The following is a 22,359-nucleotide window of genomic DNA, read 5'->3' as shown; positions in this document are numbered from 1 at the left end:
GCACTCTGCAGGCAAAAATAAATTATGCAGCTAACGGACGAAGATGTAGACTGGAACCGCAAATTTGGGGGAAAACCGACCGCAGATAGGGAAAAGGGGAAAATATTTGAGGGAAAATGGGGAACTTTATGCGAAAAGGGTGAGACTTTGTGCCATGTTGCAATTCGTTATTACTGGTCGCAATTGACTAGTTTAAAAGTACCAGTCTGTTTATATTATACAGTTCAGTCTGTTAAATAATTTGTTAAGTGCAGAGAGGTAGGAACACAGTCCTTCATGTCCTCATAGTTCAAATAATATAACTTGAGCCCTGTATCTGTCGTACCCTACCCATCCCTTCTGAGGAAGTAATACAATATTTCAAATGGATATCAATGTAGTGAAAGTCCGCCCACAGTTGCGAAGTAAAATTTTATATTCATTCGTACTTCGCGACCTGCATTCATTCAAAGATTAAAAATAAGACAGACAAGTCAAGTCTGTATAATAAGCAATATAGAAACGCATTCTCCGTTCATCCACCATTGTCTCTAATATTTCGTTTTCTAGTTTTTTTTTTCACAGAATAACGGCAAAATATGCATTGGCAAAATTTCCCTCTGATGTGCAAAACCATAATTTTTGATAAGTACTTACTTACCTAAATATTGTGTGTGAGCGAGTATTGTATACCTCTAGGTACTCGTATATTGTTCTAATAGACATAAATAAAAAAACTAGATTATTTTAAACTTTTTTTTCCGAGTGTTTTTTATGTTTTTGTTTAAAAATTCTTTATATTATTTTTACAAGCGGTTCTAATGCTTCAGAGCCATGCCCACCTAATTTCAAAGTGTTCCAAGAAAACTTTTATTTAAAAAGATATCATATCTAGAGAAGGTACTCGTATATAAAATTGTGATTCAGTGCCTCTCATAGTATTTTATGCAGTAACACGCAGTAAAACTATATATCCTCACCATACATTATACATATATGTAAATCTAAGCACTAAGGGAATATTTTATTGAAATATTTTATCCGTATCGAGTTCACAGGATTTTGTACGAAAGAATTGAAAACTGCGAAGCGAATATAATTTACAGATATTTTTATTTCAACGTTTCTGCAAAATAAATAAAGTGAGTAAAATTCTTATTAGTTTTAAATTGGAAGAAAGATCAGATAGTTTTTATAAACGGACTAGCTGTTGCCCGCGACTCCGTTCCCGTAGAATTCGTTTATCGCTATCCCGCGGAAACTACTTATACAATTTTCCAGGATAAAGGCTATCCTATATCCTTCCCCGGGACTCAAACAATCTGTATACCGAATTTCATCTAAATCAGTTCAGCGGTTTAGATGTGATATGATAGGTAACAAACAAACAATTAAACAAACTTTGGGATAAAATATTTAAACTGTGCGAACTTATTTAAAATTGTGCGAATAGGTCTGCTTCTAAAGTTGCGGATCATTTCAATTCTTATGTATTTTACTTACTTTAACCACATGTCTTTAGTATTTTATAACTTGCATATTCAACAATATAAATATGTTTATTGAACATCACAAATCATTATTAGATTAGAATATAAATAAGGTGATCTATGTAATATTTATTATTCGACTGAATCCTCATACAAACTATTAATATAAACTGATTTGTATTCTTCTCCTGCCAAAGTTGTAAATTAAATGTACCTTGGTATTGTGCCTGCTAGCGATAGTTTTTTATAGACTTCAAATATTTACAAAGACGTGACACTAATGTGTATTCCTGTTAATCTTATAAATTAAACATACCTACCTAATGTACCTACCGCCCACTATCCTTTTTCACGTATGAAATTCAAATATTGTATCTAAAAAACAATACAAATATAACACATTAGTTTGGATTCTTACCCTGCTAATGTATTAAATTAAACTAAACATAATACTAAGCATTGTCCTTTGTCGAATATTTTTATGTATTTAAAGGTATATTGGTTTGAAAAAAGCCGTGGTGGCCTAGTGGTGTGACCTGTGGCCTCTCAAGCAGAGGATCATGGGTTCAAACCCCGGCTCGCACCTCTGAGTTTTCGAAATTCATGTGCGAAATTACATTTAAAATTTACTGCGAGCTTTGCGGTAAAGGAAAACATCGTGAGGAAAACTGCACAATGCCTGCGAAGTAATTCAATGGTGTGTGTGAAGTTCCCAATCCGCACTGGGCCCGCGTGGGAACTACGGCACAAGCCCTCTTATTCTGAGAGGAGGCCTGTCCCCGCCAGTGGGACGTAATATGAGCTGGGATAATGATGATGATGATGAGGATGATTTAAAAAGACTAATCGTAGCCTAAGGGCAAGTTGGATGTGGACAGTGCAGGACTGATTGTTGTGAAACTCTTTGAAGGAGGCCTTTGTCCTTTCCATTAGTGGACGTCTTTCGGGCTGATATGATGATGATAATGATGAAAAGGATCAGTTAATGTTAAAAATATCACAAAAGTTGACTGGTAGAGATCCCTGAAAGGGATAAGTCCGCCTTTGTACAGGAATCTCAAAGTGTGTCACAATTATGTTTTATTTCTTTTCTTTTGTACAATAAAGAGTTTACATACATACATACATCATATGAAACGTATTTCACTCCGACTATTCTATTTGTATTTATTTGTATAGTCTCAACTATAATTATTTTCTGGCAAACAATGTTCGGATTCGAGTTATTTGCCACATAATTTCTCGTATGTAAATCCCAGTGTTCAATATTTACGTAATACTAACAGACAATTGCGAAGACATCTATATGAGAGAATCATGGTTATTCGAAATTGCCTCATTAATTATTACTTTCTTTGAAAGGAATGTTTATTTCGCAACAGTATAATAACCTAACCAATAAAAAGTTGGAAAACCCCCGACTTTATCACTTCAAAGTTCAATATCTCAAAAGCGGCTGAACCGATTTTGATAAAACATGTTTAAGAACCATCGCTAGAGGACCTGCTTTCAAATAAAAAAACTGCATTTAAATCGGTCCACCCGTTTAAGTGCTACGGGGCCACAGACAGACACACATAGCGGTCAAACTTATAACACCCCTCTTTTTGCGTCGGGGGTTAAAAACAGGAATAGAAGCACTATCGTGCGTATTTCCTACTAATATCAATGTCGCCAGTTTTTCGCCTCCCACTATTACCTAAGAAAGCGTACTCTTAGGAATACGTTTTTGTGTTTTCACAGGTTTTAGTAACTTAAAGTACTTCTCTGGGAAAAATAATCTTTTTAGGGGCTGTTTCACCATCCGTTGATTAGTGTTAACTGGCCGTTAGGTGTGATGCCGTTTCTTTTTGTTTTGTTCGAATAGACGAAGACGGCATCACATTTAACCATCGGTTAACGCTAATCAATGGATGGTGAAACAGCCCCTTCAACTACTATGTCTAAAATAACCCACGTTTTAGACAAATTAACTTTATAACGACAGCTGGAACAAATAATACAGTTAAGGTCGGGGCACTTTGACCCATTTCAGGGTACTTTGACCCATATGAAAACCACATAAAATAAAGCGTATTTAAACTAAAAACATAAAAATCGATCGATCGATCAATTAACATCAACCACATGGCAGAGAGCCATTTTCTCAAAGCAATACTAAAACCGGACCGAGTTATATCAAAGGGCCAAAGTTACCCTTCACGGCCAATACCCCGACCTTACGGTATATATTTTTTTCCCCAATATAGGCGCCTCGGGCTTTTCTATTCATCTTAATACTAATTCTATGATTGATTTTGACTCAACACAATAATCAATTAACGTTGTCTTGGTTGCTGTTTAGGGTTCCGGAGCCAAAATGGCAAAAACGGAACCCTTAAAGTTTCGTCAAGTCCGTCTGTCTGTCACATGCATTTTGCTCTAAAACTACAAGATGTATATCAATGAAATTTGGGGTACAGATGTCTTGTCAAAGCCGCTATTTAGTTTTGTAGTTAAATTACAAAAATAAATATTTACTTATAGGGAGGGGCACTCCCATAGGTACACGTAACAGAAATAGAAAAAAAAATTAACTTGCATCTACGTGTGGCACATAGTTCGACAGCTCTTTTGAAAAGATAGTAAGATTTCTCAAAAACTTTTTTGATTAAGTGAATATTTCCGGAAATAATCGCTCCCAAAGTAACAAAAATTGTGTCCCCCCCCCCTCTATCTTGTAAACCGTCTGTCCAAAAAATATGGAAAGATAACGCTTAATAAATACTTTCAACGAAAATTGGTTTCAATATGATCCGATATACCGTTTTTGAGTTATTGCCGAAAAACTGCGCTTCTTAACAAAAGGACGAAAGTGCCGTGAAGATACGCTCTTTTTCTCGTAATAGATTTTAAGACTGTAGTAAGTGTTTTAATTGTGTTATAACGCACGTATAATATTACTTGATTTTTTTCCTAATGGCTACGGAACCCTATCTTGGGCGTGTCCGACACGGTCTTGGCCGGTTTTATTGTTTATATTTTTTTTGTCAATACCTACCTATACCATATTTCAATAACACAAGCAAAAAAAAACAGCTTAAAGTTTAATGAGTTTTTTTTATCGTTGGAAGTAATTGCCTAGTAACGAATAACAAATGAGCATAAAGGAAACCGCAAATGTTACTGTAAAACCACCATCCATAGACATGGACACCCACAAAACCAAAGGATTTCAGACAGGTTACCAGTCTAGAGGACTATGTTATAATATCTAATAATTTATTATCTACGTCGGAAAAGGCAAACCTACACGATTTTGTTAGTTTAGATTTTTAATTGTGCACAAGCTGACGGTGTACTACATACAGGATGGAATTAAGAACTTGTTAAAAAAATCGGCCAAGTTCAGCCGGACTCCCGCACGAAGGGCTCCGTACCATTATCTATAAGTACAACATTAGACATTAACAAAAACGGCTTAAAAATCACGCTTGTTGTATGGGAGTCCCTCTTCAATATTTATTTTATTCTGTTTTTAGTATTTGTAGTTGTATCACGGCTCACGAGATACAGCCTGGTGACAGACAGAGGGACAGTGAAGTCTTAGTAATAGGGTCCCGTTTTTGCCCTTTGGGCACGAAATCCTATAAAACTATCCTATCAGGGTCTCAAACTATCTCTATACTAAAGTTCATCTAAATCCATTCAGTAGTTTAAGCGTCAAGAGGTAGCAGACAGACAGAGCTACTTTCGCATTTACATATAATATTAATATACTTAACGGCAAAAAGTAATAGCTAATTTTGTATGGAGAGTGGGCCAAATTTTGTGCCGCTGAGTATATAATATACTTATTATTGTAATAATTGTACGGCAAACAGAATAAAACAAAATGACTACTCCGGGTCGTCATCGTGAGTAGATACACATGTCATATCGACACCTGATAGTAAAAACATTGTAACTATTTTTAAGAGGTTTACACAGTGACGAATTTAAATTTTTTGACGCTTTAGAGGTCTCAAATATAGTATTTAATTTAATATTTTTTAAACATGAGTGTGCTTTAGTATATAACTTTTTAAGGCCTTTTAGTTTATGGACATCATATTTTCTTAATTATTACTATTATTGATTTGCATGCAGTTACGATGAAAGAATATCGGGATAATGACCGTAGAACAACGTTGTAAGTACCAATTACGGTGTTATGTTCTGGAATATTTTGTAATTTGTCCACTGTTTTGACTAAAAACAACTGTATCTTATAACTGTTTTTACAAAAATACCTTAAATCTTAATCCGATATTAATTTTATAGACAATATTGTCATTAAATAATACTCAGAAGTTGTGAGTATTAATTTTTTATTGAAATTACAAAATATTTAGTTACAAAAAATCAATCTTCATTTTCAATGTCAAGTTGCGAAAGTCTGTTATCTTTGGTAGTTCCAGGTTTAACATGGGGCAGGTTTTTGTAGAAATCTCTATACATATTTGGTATTGCTCCACTTGAACACAAAGAATTTAAATCAGTAAATTTATCAAAACTTATGGGAAACACATCAGTGTCCGCACGTCTTAAAGTAAAGGAACTCCACGCTGAAATTGAACTTTCTTCGTGTATAAGCGTATTATTATGTCTGGACGTTCTTGACGATCTTTTATTTCTGATGAATTTAACTTGTAATACTTTGGAGACATCTGAGTAGTAATCATACTGAAACTTCATCAACTCTGGTTCATTTTTTTTAAACTTCAAGCATTGTATTTTAGACCACATTACTTTGTCGCCATTGATATTAGTAGCTCTAAGATCAAAATTGTTTTGCTTTCTGATCAATTTTTTTAGTCATAAATTTTGTTTTGGGATAATTCTGTGATATTATATGGCTTTCCGGTTGATTTTGCGCATTTGATAAGTGTCACCCATTGCGAAGGGACATAAATTGATTGGTTTTTCTTTTTACGCTCAATTAAAGCATGCATGGAGTCACCTTCGCTTTGTGAATGACCCACCTCGAAAAAATTATGAGTAATATTTATATGAAACTTGGCACATATAAATGAGTAAAATGCAAAAACTGTCCTATTACGGTTCTGTCCTCCGCAGCAATCAGAATAAAAAATAAAATCAGTTACTCCTTTTGCAACATTTTCCGTGATGAATTTGTACAGAGAACTACAAATTTCATTGGGACCTTTTTTGCCTACAGTTTCGTCATATATAAAACAAAACCCTTCAGTGTTACCGATATCAAAAATCGTGAAATTGTAGACTGAGAACTTCCGTTTATAATAAAATAAAGAAACATCCGACTGAGGAGTACATAGTACCTTTTGAAAATCGTAGCACGCAGTAACAATAGTCTTAGACGTTTGAGCACTTAATTTATGGTTATCTTTTAAGAATCTAGCTATGGTTTTGTTAGCAAGGTGAAAAGCGTATTTAATTTGTTTATTGTTGTCAGTCTGATCGGTGTCGGCATGATGTATTTCACAAGTTAAGCATCTGTCTTTTTTTGGTTGGAAGAAATCAATATTAAATTCGCTGTTGAATATTAATCGGTACTGATCTTTACTAGCAATGTTTGTTTTAGAATGGAAATTCATCCACTCAACATACAGTGCATATAGTTTTGGAAAACTTAACGATTCATCAAAATAAAGTTTAGATGTTTTTTTACGGACATAATGAGATTCCTTTGTAGGTATACTACGAATATGAGTCCTAACGGATTCTTTAATTTCTTCACTCACTTTGTTAGGTCTATTTGTATGCTTCCCCCGCATGTCTTTAAAAGCAATATTAACGTCATTAATATCAAGTTTCTTAAACATAGTAGTCAACCACATATCAGAAATATCAAATGTGTTTAAAAAAGTTTTTTTACATACTTGTACTGAATTACTCTGAGAAGCTTTATAATCATCCTTTTCTATTGCCAAATAATATTTATACGTACACGTTCTTCTAGATTTTCCATCTTTAATAATTTTTTCAACCTTCTTATCAACTTTTTGTACATAATTAAAAATATAACGAAGTTGTGATTCATGATCACCCATTTTCCAGAATGCATCAAATAAATATTTTCTTCTTTCCTCAGTAATGACTTTTTTACAGTTACGAATACATTTTTCTCCGCATCCTGGCTTCATTTCTTTCTTTTTTATGTTTTTCCCTTTTGAATTTACAAAATCTTGACCAGTGTTTTTCATTTTTTTTATAACATTACATTTCCATAAACTTGGATCACGTTTTCTTTTTCGACCTGGGTTACTTTTCGAGGGATAGTTTTTTTTATTGTTTATGCTTGAACTTGGAGAAGACAAAGCCAAACTGGAGTCATCTGTTGAATTTACCCTTGAGGTGGAGCAGGTGTTAATTTCCAGTGATAACAGCGAATTTTTCATGTTAGACAGTCCAGGAGTAGAAACTGAAATACCTAGTGCATTAACGTCATCATCATCCTGTGCAGTACCTGTGACCTCGGGTGATTCTGGTATAATAATATTTGGCCGGTTGGGAAAACCTAAATCACGGGGAGTTATCAAAGAATTAGAGCTGTCCATGTTATCTTCGAGTTGATTGCTGTTCAATATTTTATTTACACTTGGTGACCTGGTTGTTTCAGTACCTGAAAAGAACACAGGTTATTTTGATGAGAACAAGATAAAATATAAGAATGCAATCGTCATACCACATACACCTACTTTATAAAGCATTAACTTACTAATTATTATAACTGTTAACCAAAAAACATCAGAATTTATCTATTAATTACATATAAATTTGATCAGGTATAAAATAAAATTTCAAGCACTTCAATAGTTTTAAGCAGACATAATCGTATAATATACTTATTTATACATATAATAGCATATTAATTACATAATCTATAGAATGCACAAAAAAAAATATATTTACCGTCGATTTGTGAAGGTAGGTATTCAGAAACTTCTGCTGAAAACCCATCCTGTTCTGTCGCGTCATCTTCAGCATTTTTATATCTTTTGCCCGTTTTGTTACGAATTCTATTTTTAAATGTAATTAAATCTCTTCCTGAAATAAAAAAGTCCGTTAAGGCACTCAGTTTATTTCTCTGTACATACTTTTTACTATATATACATACAGATATGATTAAAATCGTGAACCTTAATGTAAATTCTTACCATCAGTGAGAAACGGAACTCCAGATGACGTTATTGATGAAAATTCGTTATCCTCGTCTTGATGGGGAACTCCGACATAATAATATGTTTTGTTTATTTTCGACTGAGTTGTACCTTGTAAATAAAATAAAAGTTAAACAAGTAGCTACTCAATTGATGCTTAAAATTATATATATTTGAACACTCTCGTGTTCAACAACAAAACAAATCCAATCAAGTAAAAAAAATATTATTTCAATAGTTTTGTGATTATAATAATACAATGAATAGGAACTTACAGTTTTCTCGTGTTGTCTCATCAGTACTATGACAAAAATCCAACATGCGTTTTGCACGGGCACGACTCATCATAATGAATTATTTAACTAATTAATAACCCTCCTTCGTCGCAGTCGGGTAAAAACAAATGAGGCTTAGTCGAATATAATCTCGAAGAACCACATTAAAATTGTGCCACGCACGAAGCAATTATATTTCCAGTATATGAGATAATATTTATTTATATGAGGGTATAAAGCATTGCTCAAATAAATTTTACCCTCAATTTTAATGTGAATAAATTTCAATGTGAAATTCAATGCATTTACGTATCAACATTGCTAAATTTTATTTATACACTTGTATTGTTATAAAAATAAAATAAAAAAAGTTTTAAAATTGACCTGCAAATATGTTGTACATAGTATTACAATACTTTTATTCTAATATTTACTAGCAGATTTCGTATAATAACATGGTAAGTCGTCATACTAAGTTTTTACGTTCTTCTTGATTGATTTATTATATAAATATGGAATAAAAATACGGTAACTACTGATGTTACTTTGTTGCACTGTACAATTTTAATCAGGAGAATTTGCGTAAATTGTAAGTAAGGTTGTTATAATGTTGTATTAACGAAATAAGACAAATGGCAAGAAAAACAGTACTTACCATTTAATCACACTGTCTATTTTATTAATTTTTCAAGATATTTATAAATTGATTAGACACATAGATAGACCTTTTTAAATGTATTCTCATGCTTTAAAGTAAAAAAAAATGGTAGAAAGACTTACAATGTTTTTACTATCAGGTGTCGATATGGTCGTCACTCATAGTCCGTGTGTCCGAACATTGCTTGAATAACTACGTATAAGACATGCCACTTTCCATTTCAAGTAGACTGAGAAACTTGTTCCAACAGGTTATTATTAGGAGATAAAATGAGCCATTTTACCCGAGGCGTTCATATAGCCACTCGAGCCGGTACGGAGGGTGTACGGCGAGGGTGGATAGACACGTCGAGGGGAAAATGGATTTAATGCTCGAGTCTGCTTTTCACTTCGATTGCGAGGAGATGAAATAGCAACAGTGGAAACATTGTTCACTTACTATGTGTACCTTTTATTTTTCATGCATTAGTATTATTATAATTAATTATATTTTTTAGTTTTATTGGTTTTTATTTTTATATACTTACTTAAATTAAAAATGATTTCAAAAGATATATTTTTTTTGTTTGTGGCTGTTGACACCTGGACCTGATTACCTTGGTCTTAGAGGAAGATTTTATTTTATGCACTAGAGCATAAAAAGTAATATTATGTCGCCTAGATCCAGCATAAACACGAACTTTACGAGCATGAGAAGTGAAAAGGATTTTTTTGTTGCAGCTGGCCGCTCGAGGCTGTGATATTGTTCTAGTTAGCCGGTCTATGGATAAGCTAAGAGCCACTGCTGAAGAAATAGGTGAGAAATAATTTTACTTAAGATACTCTATACATATAATTTTTATCGTTAATAGATAGACGGATGGGTAGGTAAAGATGTGATGCCTTTACTTAGCAATCTGCAGTGGGACACAAATACAGGAAGGTTGCCTACGAATTAGAGTTATAGGCTACTTTGACTGAAACGACCCTATAAATGTTTATCATTGGGATTTTTTTATTCCAATTGTATGTACTTGATGCGGTGCAATTTTTACATCGACCAATGTATAAAAATACGTCAACCACAATAATAGTTCAGTACAATTAGCTGAAAATTTGGCAAAATTAATGCAAGACTTTTATCTATCAGGATATGTAGGTTATAGAGCAAAGTTAAATTTTATCCACTCTCCCCCCTCCTCCGGGGTGAGCTTCACCCCCAGCGCCCTCGAATATGTCCCGGACCGCGGTATTTTCCATTTTAAAAGAAAACCGTACACAATACATAAAAAGTGTGTAGGAACGAAATAATCCTTGATAAATTTACTATAAACCTTTCATACATTTAAAAGCGATATTACTTATAGTTTCAGCGCAATATGATACCAAATACTAACTTTTTTTATAATTAATCGATTTTTTCTGCTAAAAGCTTAGTTTTCTCAGAAACTTCACTCTTTACCGCCAAGATATGTATGACAGAAGTAAAGAATAGAACATTTTCTTTATAAAAAGGTATAATTTATTTCTAAACTCTTTCATTTACCGTTGCTATGCTATTTTTTAAATTTAATTCATTTGGCCATTCAGCGAAATATAAATATTCATACTGGTTAAACGGTGTTACTTTAAATACCATTAGATTCTCATATGTTTTCCTGTAATCTATAGGTATGGACCTATTTCCTGTATTTTTTTTAAATTTTTAGGCCCTACTGGGCTTTTAGGAGATAAGGGGCGAGGAAATGGTCAATTTTCACCTATTTTCTTAAATAACTTGAAAACGGATTAATTTAAAATAAATAAAAATATATATTTGAAATTTTCATAATGTACCCTTTCATTTGATATGTCACACGATATATAGTTTATACCTAGTTTTTTTTTTTTCTAATTGACCCCCAAAACTGGCCCCCGTGTTTGAAATTAATTTATTTACACTACACGTCCGTGTTTGGGTCATCAATTTACATAGGTGAACCAAATTTCAATTCAATCGGTCAAGTAGTTTCGGAGCAAATTGGCTATGACATACGGACGGACAGACACAGATACACGAGTGATCCTATAATGGTTCAGTTTTTATTTTTGAGGTACGGAACCTTAAAAAAGCTCCAAAAATGTACCCCGAAATGGAACTAAGTATGATACGTGGTGAATGGTGTGTCCAAGTGTGGTCTGGAGAGTTCTTTGATGAATTTATTGTTTAGATTACTTCTTTCCTATTGAAAATTCGCTACCTACAGCTACTGGGCCTGAGAGAGATTGCCAATTGCAAATAAAACCAGCTTATTTTAAACTTACGTTTATTTTTTAGAAGTATTTACTAACAATATTATTATTTATTTATTAACTATTATAACATTTACTTCAGAAAACAGCATTATTCTAATCTTCTTCGATGTCGCATTCGAATACGTTCACGCAACTCTGGCCTCTACAATTTTTGCACGTCGTGGAACATCGTAAAATCAAAAAACTCCAAATAAATCACGTTTGTTGTATGGGAGCCTCCCTTAAATATTCATTTTATTCTATTTTTAGTATTTGTTGTTAAAATAGTGGCCACAGTAATACATAATTTCTGAAAATTTTAAGTGCCTAGCTATTACGGCTCAAAAGATAGAGCCCTGTGACAGACGGACGGACAGACAGACAGCGGAGTCTCAGTAATAGGGTTCCGTTGGCACTCTTTGGGTACGGAACCCTAAAATACGTAAGTACGAGTACGCGAACGTAAAAGGTGATCATTTCGCGAAGCGCACACATTTAAGCCGCGCGATATACTTTTGTTCGTAGTTAACCTACTTGGTCTCTTTTACTGTGGCCGTGCAGAGCGGGCGGGGTAGGGGTGGGGAAGTGGGGAACAAGGGAACAAGCGCACTGACCGCGCGGCGGCGACCACCGCCCAGCTCTTTCAAAGTTCAAATTAATCGACGAGAGTAGCTGATGATGGTGAATTTTCAAAATAGCATAGCAGCGTCAAATGAATGAGTGTAGAAATGAATTATACCTTTTTATAAAGAGCATATCCTATTCTTTACTTTAGTCATACATATCTTGGCGGTAAAGTTTGAAATAATTGAAAAAACTAAACGATTAACAAAAAAACTGGATAAATTAATAAAAATGTTCGTATTTGGTGCCAGATTGCGCTGAAACTGTAAGTGGTATCGCTTTTGTATGTATGAAAGGTTTATAGTAAATTTATCTAGGATTATTTCGTTCATACACACTTTTTATGTATCGTGTACGGTTTTCTTTTAAAATAGAAAATACCGCGGTCCGGGACATGTTCGAGGGGGTGGGGGGTGAAGCTCACCCCGGAGAGGGGGGGAGAGTGGATAAAATGTAACTTTGCTCTATAACCTACACATCCTGATAGATAAAAGTCTTGCATTAATTTTGCCAAATTTTCCATACATTTGAATTTAGTTTTCTTAACCTATAAAACAATCCTGAAAAACGTTAACAGGTCGTCTGGCTGAGATCCCTGCAGGGATAAGTCCGCCTTTGTACTTAACACTACTTTTTTTTATGTAACCTTTTTGTTTTTCCTTTTTGTACAATGAAGAGTACAAACAAACAAACAAACAAACAAACAAACAACAGTTGTGTTCAGTGAAACTAAACCACACAAACACAACTTGTTACAGGCTATTATAAAAATAAAATCGAGTCTTCCATAACAAAGTCTTCTGATATCAACTGTGACTTTATCGTTTTTACCGATGGCAGCGTCCAAATTACTGGTCGTACGTACGCCTTCTGCATAAAACAAAGTGGTCGCCCAAATAATTTATCTCTATGTTATCACTAAACTGCACTCCAAAACTGAACCCAATGAAACGCAGGCGAAATTTTAATATAATTGTCAAATAATTTTCTGGATTTTAGTAGACACTAATTTCTTCCCAAGACATGTGGCAAAACAATTTTCATTCATACCTATAAGAGATAATATTCCAATAAACATTATTTGTTATACCTCGGCCTCATAAAATGCTTACTCACCAATGTACTGTTTTGAATTTTCAATCTGAAAAGCCAGTGAACGCTAGATGATTTCATGGTCTAAATGTATGGTACATTTAAACGCATTTAGTTATTTCGAAACTCTGGTGGACTTGCAGTATTCTGCTGTTTACGGCAGTGCTGTGAGTGGATGTTGTGCTTCATTTTGACTCCTGGGATATTTTACATTCACTACATTGTTGCATTTACGCACAAAAAACATATTTTTATAAGCTCAATCTAACAGAGCGGTGCGATGGATATGGACATGAAAAATGTAGGACAGATGCCAGAATACCGCGCGTAAAAATGACTTATGACTGGAACGCCCGTTTTAGTAGGCCAGTACGAAACGATTGTGCGAAGGAAAATCATGAGTTTTTTTTAATCAGTATCTTTCGAATGAATTGCATCTTTTGATGAATTTGATTAATTGCTGTACTAGGGTTTTCACAAGTTTTTGTTTAACTTCGCATTAAAATGTTTACTTCGAATCTCGCTTAATCAATTTTCACCAATTTCTAGTGTTTGGATTGACTTATTATGTAAATGCAGATTGGATGACAATAGTAGGCTACAAAGAATTGAAATTGACAGTATATTATATTATATGTATGTATGTGTGTATGTAAACTCTTTATTGTACAGTCAAGTGTAAAAATATGTACTTATTCAAAGTTTCAAAAATATGTACCTACCACAGACTATTAGGCCGCTCGCCCACGGCGACTTTTTGTAGCGATGCAGTAGCGATGCTGTCGCGCGTTCGCATAGATACAGTCGCGATGCGGTCGCTAGCTGTGTACCCTCGCCAACATAACCACGATTCAGTAGCGATGCAAACAGTCGCCGTGGGCGTGGGCCCTTATTCCGACGCAATAAGGCCGTAGTAACATATTTTTTAATGGTTCGAATAGATACTTATTTTTGCACTTGACTGTACAAAAGAAAAAAAAAATTGATAAACTTTGAGATACTTGTACAAAGGCGGACTTAACCATTTAACGGGCTTTTTATTTATGTATGCCAAACATAAATTTTGATAACAGTCTGCAGAAGGTCCAAAATTACGGCATTATTGTCATTTGAGTCCTTTATTTATTAAAAGTTAGAAATGAATTCAGTATTTAAATGATACCTAATCAGCTACGAATTTTTTTTTCTGACGCAGACACTTTATAAACAATACGATGAAACAAAAATATCCGACCACTTGATGTAAAGCAGAAATCAATATATATAGCACTTATTCTGACACGCCTAATTTTTCTTCTTTTTATGCAGAAAAAGAATTCAAAGTATCTACGAAGATCATTCAAGCAGACTTCTGCGAAGGTGAAGAGATATACGCTACCATCGCAAAGGAGATCACCGATCTCGAGATTGGGACTTTGGTGAACAATGTTGGCATCTCTTATTCCTATCCTGAGTACTTCTTGGACGTCCCTGATTGGTGAGTAGTGCAAATATATTTTAGTGAGAAGCTGTTTGAATATGCAAAGCAGTTTTCTTGTGGGGGTCTATCCTAGTTTATTGACGAGGTATAAACTTTTATGGGGTAAATACGTCTACTGTTATCAGAGAAACGTAAATTTTAGTGCGTAGTCTAGAATTCATAGCACATCCTTCCACCCTGCGTCCAGGAAACTGCACCGTGAATTCCAATCTTTAAGCATCACGTTGTTAATGTGATGACGGCCATTTGGTGGCGATCAGTGCTGCTGTTGCGGAAATAGTGTGTATAGTTTTGTTTTTTTGATTCAGTCGTTCAGTAAAACTAACCCAATAACTTACTAACATATTCCGGAAAAATTTGAAAATACCCTGCATAATGTAGCTGTATCCGTTGTGTTTCAGAATTTGGTGTTTTGGCCCGTTATATTATTCCAGAAAATTTTGATTTTTTTTACAGTATGTTCCTTTGCATTCCTCTGCAGGTTTGGTATGAACTATGAATTGTATCCAACCTTAATCACTTTAAGATTATTCACCAGAGACGCGGGTTAGGTACCTACTCTTTTTATGGAAATTCAGTTAATTTCGCATTTAGCTAGTAACCAGGTAGTTTTTTTAGCGTGTCGTAAATATTTTGATTTAGACATAAGGTGCTTTGGGGTAATTCCACCAGGATTTTTGATGAGATGACGTAACGTTTCTAATTTCATTAATTACTGTGAGTTGGTACATTACACTTAAATTCTTAGTCTATTTCTGGCGTTTGCACTAATCGACGTTATATACTATATAAAAAAGTGGCAATGTTTCACCATTTCTAGACAAAACTAATAGAGAAGGACACAAAATGTCGTGACTTTCAGTAATTAAACGTGATGTTATAATTTCATATTGCTTTCATTCAAATGTAGAAAATAATGCAGAAAAAGTTAAAGAAAAAAACATTCCAATAACTCATGCTTTCAAATCTTCCGCTAATATCGCAGCATCTGTTGAAATTGAACGCAGCAAACCGCACCTTTCGTTCTGAAACGATTTTCAAAGGGAGCAGGTGTTCGAGTATTGCCACCGTATGAAATAAGTGCCGTTCAATTGAAATATTATTCCAACTATCGTCGCTTTATCGAGCGGGGATTATTGTGACGCTCGGTCTGCCTCCGACCGTACATTTTATGCCGGCGATATTTGATTTCGGAACGCGGATTCGACGTTTAAATTTGACTGAGGTGTTTATTCGTTGTCAGTGTTTCTTGAATTTTCTTGGAGATGAAATTAAACGATTTGTTTTATTTTATTAAAGTACTAAACTAGTAAAATAAACTTTATCGCGTGCCTTAACAGTGGAACCGTTTTGCTGCAAGTCACGTCGAGATTTCGTACATCTGTCAGATTCTAGATATTGATTGTGAAAAGGTTCCACCCTGGCACGCCTGGCATAATAATTATAAGTTATCTTCATTTTTATCCGCCTGCCCATTGTAGTTAAGCAGGTACGTTGAGCTTACACCCGTCTAAATCAACATAAAATAATGTAATGTAATAAAATCAATTAGGTAGATATACCAAGTAAACCTGCTTACGCTTTTAATCAAAGCCAAATGTTATTATAAAACTATAATTGCCCCTCCCCCACTCGGTTTAGATGAATAATTCCCCCACCTTCTAAGCTTCACATCAGATCCTGTCCCATTTCCCAGAATTAATATAATTACAGTGACATTACCACTCATTAGTGGCAAATATATTGACTCGTCTTACTTAATGACCCAGCACGACTAGAAGGCTTTCACACTAACTGCTCGACTATTATGTTAAATTCTACAAACAGAGACGGGGCGACGTGAACAGTCGCGAGTGGGACTGAAAAGGAATATGGAGCTAGGATTCCTCCAGACGAAACATCCGTGGTATTCACATGACATTTGTGTAGGAAGTAATTTTGGAGTCAAACGCTTAACGCTAATTCGTTTTATGTTGAAGTTGTTTCAATACGGTCGTAGTATATCTTGACGTTTTGCTCTCGACTCAAGCTTTTCTGGTGAAACGTCATTTCGTACTGGTTTTCTCTGGTTCTTGGAATAAACAGATGCAACTACAGTTTTAGTGCTTGTTGTACTTGTGAGTAGTTCGTTTCATAACTAAACACTTACCTACTTTATTGTGTAACTTCATTTTACATTAATTTTATATTTACATAAAAAAATTAAAATGTAAGAGATTTTTTTAAGGAGTAAGAATAAGAATAAGAAGTAGTAGTAGTGTAGTGTTACTGTAGTAAAAATGTCTTCAGCTTAATTTCAAACTCATTAAAATCGCTATCATAATTTAATACTTAATTAATAACACACTTAATAATAGTGAAATATTAGATTCAAGTTATTTTACCTATTTTGTGATTTGATATTAAGGTAGGTATAGCTTAAACCACAATAAGCAAAAGGTGAAATGAAATAAAATGAAAAAGTATTTATTTGACATTCTTTTTACATTTTTTTGCACGTAGCCTAGCAAAACTGTTTACACAGTTTGTCTGCAGGATACAGTGCATTTAGTGCCTTAACTAGGCTCATTCTCTATTTAGGTCATGTACTAAGATAATATCGGACCAATGAGAACACACCCTAACACGGCGTAACAAATTATTCCGTCATTACAGACAAATGATCATTTGACGATTTATGGAGTCAATTAGTTGGCATTCTTAATTATATCACATCAATTCCGCATCTAAAACACAGATGGTGTTATTTGTTTACTGCACGGCTCATTTGATATTTTGTTGGATGAACTTATTTGGTTAGCTTTTATGAAAATCCAAACATGAAGTTGACAACGTTGAAAATGTTAATTCAACAAACAAGGTATTTCTATAATATATTTGCATTTCCCAATTCCTTCTCTAACGTCAAATAATACGTTCTCTGTAAAAATAAAACTCCCTGCCTGCGCAAGTCTTTGTCGGACACTCGGTACTATCGGGCTATCTCTAATTCAAAGGTTATAATATTATGCACTAGGCAAAATTGTATCTGCAACCATCTTTGTTTGTGGCTAAATGCTATGCTGTTTTGTTTTGTAAATTTTCTCTACAACGTTGATGGCCGGTGTAAGCGTAACAGTAGATAAAAAGATCAAAGGTTTTGGACAGCAAAAGCATAAAACGAATCGTAAAAAGTAAACTAAGCTAAATACAATGATTTGTCCAAAAGCTTTTAGATAATAGCAGTCCATCATTCAAGAAATTTTAGTAATATTTATTTTCATAAACGCTACTTCGAAGCTCAAAATAATCGAGAAATTTTTCACTAATCTTGTTTTTTGACTCCCAATCCGCCTGAATATGTGATGAAAAATAACAAATTACAATTTCATTCACTTAATGCCTAGCTCACAATATTGCAAAAAAAACATGGCAAAAAATATAATGCCTCATCTTAACTTTCACTTTCTTTACAGGGAAAAGGTGATGTCAAACCTCATAAAGGCCAACGTAGCGTCAGTGACCCGTATGACCGGTCTTGCTCTGCCTGGTATGGTGAAGCGGGGCAAAGGCGTCATTATCAACATTGGCTCGGCTAGTTCTATCATACCTAGCCCCCTGCTCACTGTTTATGCCGCCTCTAAGGTAAACACTAATTCTTAAGGATCAGATAGACGTACGAGCAAATTCACGAACATATTAATATAATAACGAAAAAAACGCCATGTCGCTAATACCCACACGTAAGTAGTAAGTCGTAATTAGATTTTATATCATCTTTTGAGGTAAATGTGGTGATAGGTAGTAGACGTGGTATAGTTTGGCTAATGAAAGCTGAACCCAGCTATTATTTGAGTGGCAACATTATTCAAATGTCATGGGTAAACAGACCAAAGAGTATAAGAAAACAGACACTTGAGCTTGTACTATTATTATCTATTCTGTGACTTGTTGAGACCTTCGTGTGTTAAAATAGTTTTTTTTTTTATTTGGGCGGAACAATCAAAGGTGGTGTGCCACAGATTATTTAACCATCATGATAAGCAAATTCCAACAAAAACAAGCAGAGAGGGAAAGCCTTGTTCAAACAGAAAAATGTGTTTAAATGCGGTGACCGAATTTGTAGATTAGTAGGCATGGCAAAATTTTTGATACCTACTAATATCCCTTCAGAGCTGGTCAATACAATTGTGGTTCCTAAGGTTCACTTTTTCTCAAAAATATTCGTATTAAACTTTTTATGTTCAACATATCGTTTTAAATAATTATTTATAAGGCACGATTCTTATGCCTAATCGTCACTTTTGTACGGCAAAGAAGCTTCTGTACTTTTTCTGTACCTTCTGCATTTTTTTGAGTTTGCCGCGGTTTTGCAGGTTCATTTTTCATTAGCCAGACTAACAGCCACGTGTTGACAGGGTTCGGTATCTTTTTAGGCCACACGAACAGCCCGGTCACCCGATAGAAAGCAATCACCACCGCCCATGGGGACCCAAACCCGAAGTGCAGTCGGAAATAAAATTAGATTTTTTACTGAAGAACATTTAATCTTTGCGCAAGATCAAGCAAATTTTCAACTTGTGTAACTTGCACAGAAATTGCAATTAAACAGAGTTTCAGTTCCTAAATTCCAGTTTTTAACTGGTAGGTACTTACAGGTTTTCAGTTCTAAACTTTTTTCCATAAATCAAGCGCTGTAGTAGGTTAGTGTTGTGTTGTAATCACATGGGTCTATCAATCAGCTAATTATCTATTATATTTATAACAACCATACTTACCAAATTTCATGACTCTAAACCCAGCGGTTGTTATTTCGAGATTTTATCCCTATCCCGTGGGAGTTATCGGGATAAAAAGTAGCCTATGTTTTATTCCAGACGTCCAGCAACCTACTTACCTACTATATTTCATGACTCTAAGCCCAGCAGTTGTTATTTCAAAATTATATCCCTATCCCGTGGGAATATCGGGATAAAAAGTATCCTATGTTTTAATCCAGATGTCAAGCTATCTACATATCAAATTTCATGACTCTAAGCCCAGCGGTTGTTATTTCAAGAATTTATCCCTATCCCGTGGGAATATCGGGATAAAAAGTATCCTATGTTTTAATCCAGGTTATAAACTAACTTTTTGCCAAATTTCATCCAAATCCGTCCAGCCATTTCAGCATGAAGAAGTAACAAATATACTCACTCACTCACTCACAAACTTTCACATTTATGATATTAGTAGGATAAGAACACAGAAATATAAGTAGTTACCTACCTATTGATACTATTAATATCCGCTTGCAAACGCTATTTTGACCTCGACCTTTGCAATTTATTTAGTACGTCAACGTCAACGTATGTATTACATAAGTACCTACTTATATGGTGACGCAAACATCAGCTGTGTTACATTCGGCGTAGTCTTCAATTATCACACTTGCTGGCAGTTAAAATCTAAATCAATATTTTGGTATCCGTATGCAAAATTAAGTACCTATGTTGTTTGTTTTAGTTTAGAGTAATCTGAGAGGATATATCCTATTTCATTATTAAAAATATATATGATAAGTACAACATTTACGGCATAAAAATTATGTCCTACGTTCTTCCAAACAAATGCAAATACAAATGCAAAGCAATATCGCTCCCATTTAAAAGCTGTTCTTTTAGCGCGTTGTGCAGTGCAACACGAATTTTAAAAAGGCTCTCAGTCTCTTTAATATAGGAAGTAAAAAACTAGAAAGAGAAAATTTCGTTCTGTATTATTTCGTACGTCGATTCTTTAGGAAAATTATTAACACTAGAAATAAACTTCGCAAATGTTAACATAATCCTAAATAACATCCCTTTTGTAGAGTAGCAGTCTCTAAAATCACCTACCTATAGAAATAGTTTAGTTACTGCAGTTTCCATGAACCTAACGGTTTACGACGATCGCTACCGTATTACCCTACTAATCGTAAATTCTCTTCCAGGCTTACGTGGATAAATTCACCGAAGGTCTCGACATGGAATATAGGAAAAAGGGCATCATATGCCAGTGCGTTATGCCAGGCTTTGTGTGCACTACTATGTCTGGAATCAGACGCAGTACTTTTTTCGCGCCTACTGCCGAGGCATTTGTGAAATCTGCCATTAGTTTGGTCGGAACTGTCTCGAGGACCACTGGCTATCTACCCCACGCCATCTTCACTAACACTATCAGTTTCATCTACGACGTGAGCGGTAGCTTCGGGGTGTGGCTCGTCACAAGATCTATGGAAAACACCCGTAATAGATCGCTGAAAAAGTACAAAAAACAATAATTTTACAACGCTTATCTTTCTTAACTATTAGCCATCTTTCGGAGCGTTCCTTTCAACTAACGTCGCTTCATTTCCTCGTGGTGCAACGATATATATTGTTTCAATTAGAAAATTGTATATTTTATTATGAATCGTTGCATCACTTTACTTCTTTTTACTTATGCATGCCATTATTTAACGAACACCAAAAACATTGCAAAAGCATTAGTCAATCGTTTTAATCCTTAAATATTGTAATTTTGTGATAAATACATAAAAATGTAAACATACTTATGTAATTATGCATTTAGAAGTTGCATTTCGAGATGCGCCAATAGGTTGAAGCGTCCACAACAGTGTTTTAAGAAAACATTTAGTTTTAAATAATATGGGATTGTAATACATTCATGTGTATCACAGTTTGGTGTAGTAATAAAATATGCTTGAAACTACATAGTTTTATTATTAACCTGGGTGACGGGAACATTATTTTGTGTAAAATAAACGTAAGTACTTTATATAAATTACTAATACGGCCTGTAAATAAGCTTCATATTTTAAAGAACAAGTTTTGGTGTAAAAATCTTAATGGTCAAAAAGTGGGACACTTAGTACCGGCAATTAAAAATAGTAAGCGAGTATTTCTCAAAAAGTTGTCCCGTCATGAAATTGACAAGAAATCAGTTTTGTCAAGAAATTATTTACCCTAAGGACGAGATCATAAAACATAAACTACATAAAACATCCAAAATTTCTTGACGTCAGGAAAACGTCACGAAATCATGTGAAGAAAAAATCGTAATTTTGTAACTACATCAAAATTTTCTATTGGATGCAACAACCAAGATTATCTGACTTTTTTATCACTTTAACCACAAGGTTTTCTTTATATTTAAAAACAATATAACTTATTTTTTGTGGTGAAATAGCGTCAGGATTTTTTTTAAATAAGTGGAAACTGAAAAATTGAAAAATGGACAACTTTTTGAGAAATAGTCAAGTATGAAATTTTTCCGTTGTGCGTCTGACAAACCATACGGTTAATTGGTGGTACAACGGAACTCTATATAAAAAAAGTTTTCTCTACAAG

At 34.3% G+C, this 22,359-nt stretch overlaps 2 protein-coding genes across 2 annotated transcripts in view; one reads left to right on the top strand and one right to left on the bottom strand.

Annotated features, from left to right (window-relative positions):
• Positions 1 to 21,532, top strand: part of LOC141431138 (very-long-chain 3-oxoacyl-CoA reductase-B-like) — a 47,925-nt gene extending 26,393 nt beyond the window's left edge. The window contains exons 3-6 of the mRNA XM_074092162.1: positions 10,285 to 10,360; positions 14,842 to 15,010; positions 18,469 to 18,637; positions 20,961 to 21,532. Coding sequence (XP_073948263.1) covers positions 10,285 to 10,360; positions 14,842 to 15,010; positions 18,469 to 18,637; positions 20,961 to 21,290 — 744 coding nt within the window. The 3' untranslated portion in view covers positions 21,291 to 21,532. The remainder of the gene's footprint in view (positions 1 to 10,284; positions 10,361 to 14,841; positions 15,011 to 18,468; positions 18,638 to 20,960) is intronic.
• On the bottom strand, positions 6,302 to 9,007 carry LOC141431376 (uncharacterized). The gene is made up of 4 exons (XM_074092546.1): positions 8,908 to 9,007; positions 8,630 to 8,743; positions 8,385 to 8,519; positions 6,302 to 8,094 (listed from the first exon to the last, which is right to left on the bottom strand). The coding sequence occupies exons 1-4, from the start codon at positions 8,978 to 8,980 to the stop codon at positions 6,302 to 6,304; spliced, it is 2,115 nt and encodes a 704-aa protein (XP_073948647.1). The 5' UTR covers positions 8,981 to 9,007.
• Positions 21,533 to 22,359: the final 827 nt, after the last annotated feature.

The sequence above is a fragment of the Choristoneura fumiferana genome, chromosome 9, assembly GCF_025370935.1.
Source record: "Choristoneura fumiferana chromosome 9, NRCan_CFum_1, whole genome shotgun sequence".
In the NCBI taxonomy this organism is placed as follows: domain Eukaryota; kingdom Metazoa; phylum Arthropoda; class Insecta; order Lepidoptera; family Tortricidae; genus Choristoneura; species Choristoneura fumiferana.
Note: the sequence above shows the minus strand (reverse complement) of the source record. Positions and strands in the feature narration are given on the sequence as shown.

What these genes read in the sequence shown, in the direction of transcription:
- LOC141431376 (XM_074092546.1), bottom strand. Translation starts at nt 8,980, where the DNA reads ATGATGAGTCGTGCCCGTGCAAAACGCATGTTGGATTTTTGTCATAGT. An exon ending in TGAGACAACACGAGAAAACT is followed by an intron (nt 8,744 to 8,907) that starts GTAAGTTCCTAT and finishes TTTATTTACAAG; the next exon opens with GTACAACTCAGTCGAAAATA. An exon ending in CCTACCTTCACAAATCGACG is followed by an intron (nt 8,095 to 8,384) that starts GTAAATATATTT and finishes TGTTCTTTTCAG; the next exon opens with GTACTGAAACAACCAGGTCA.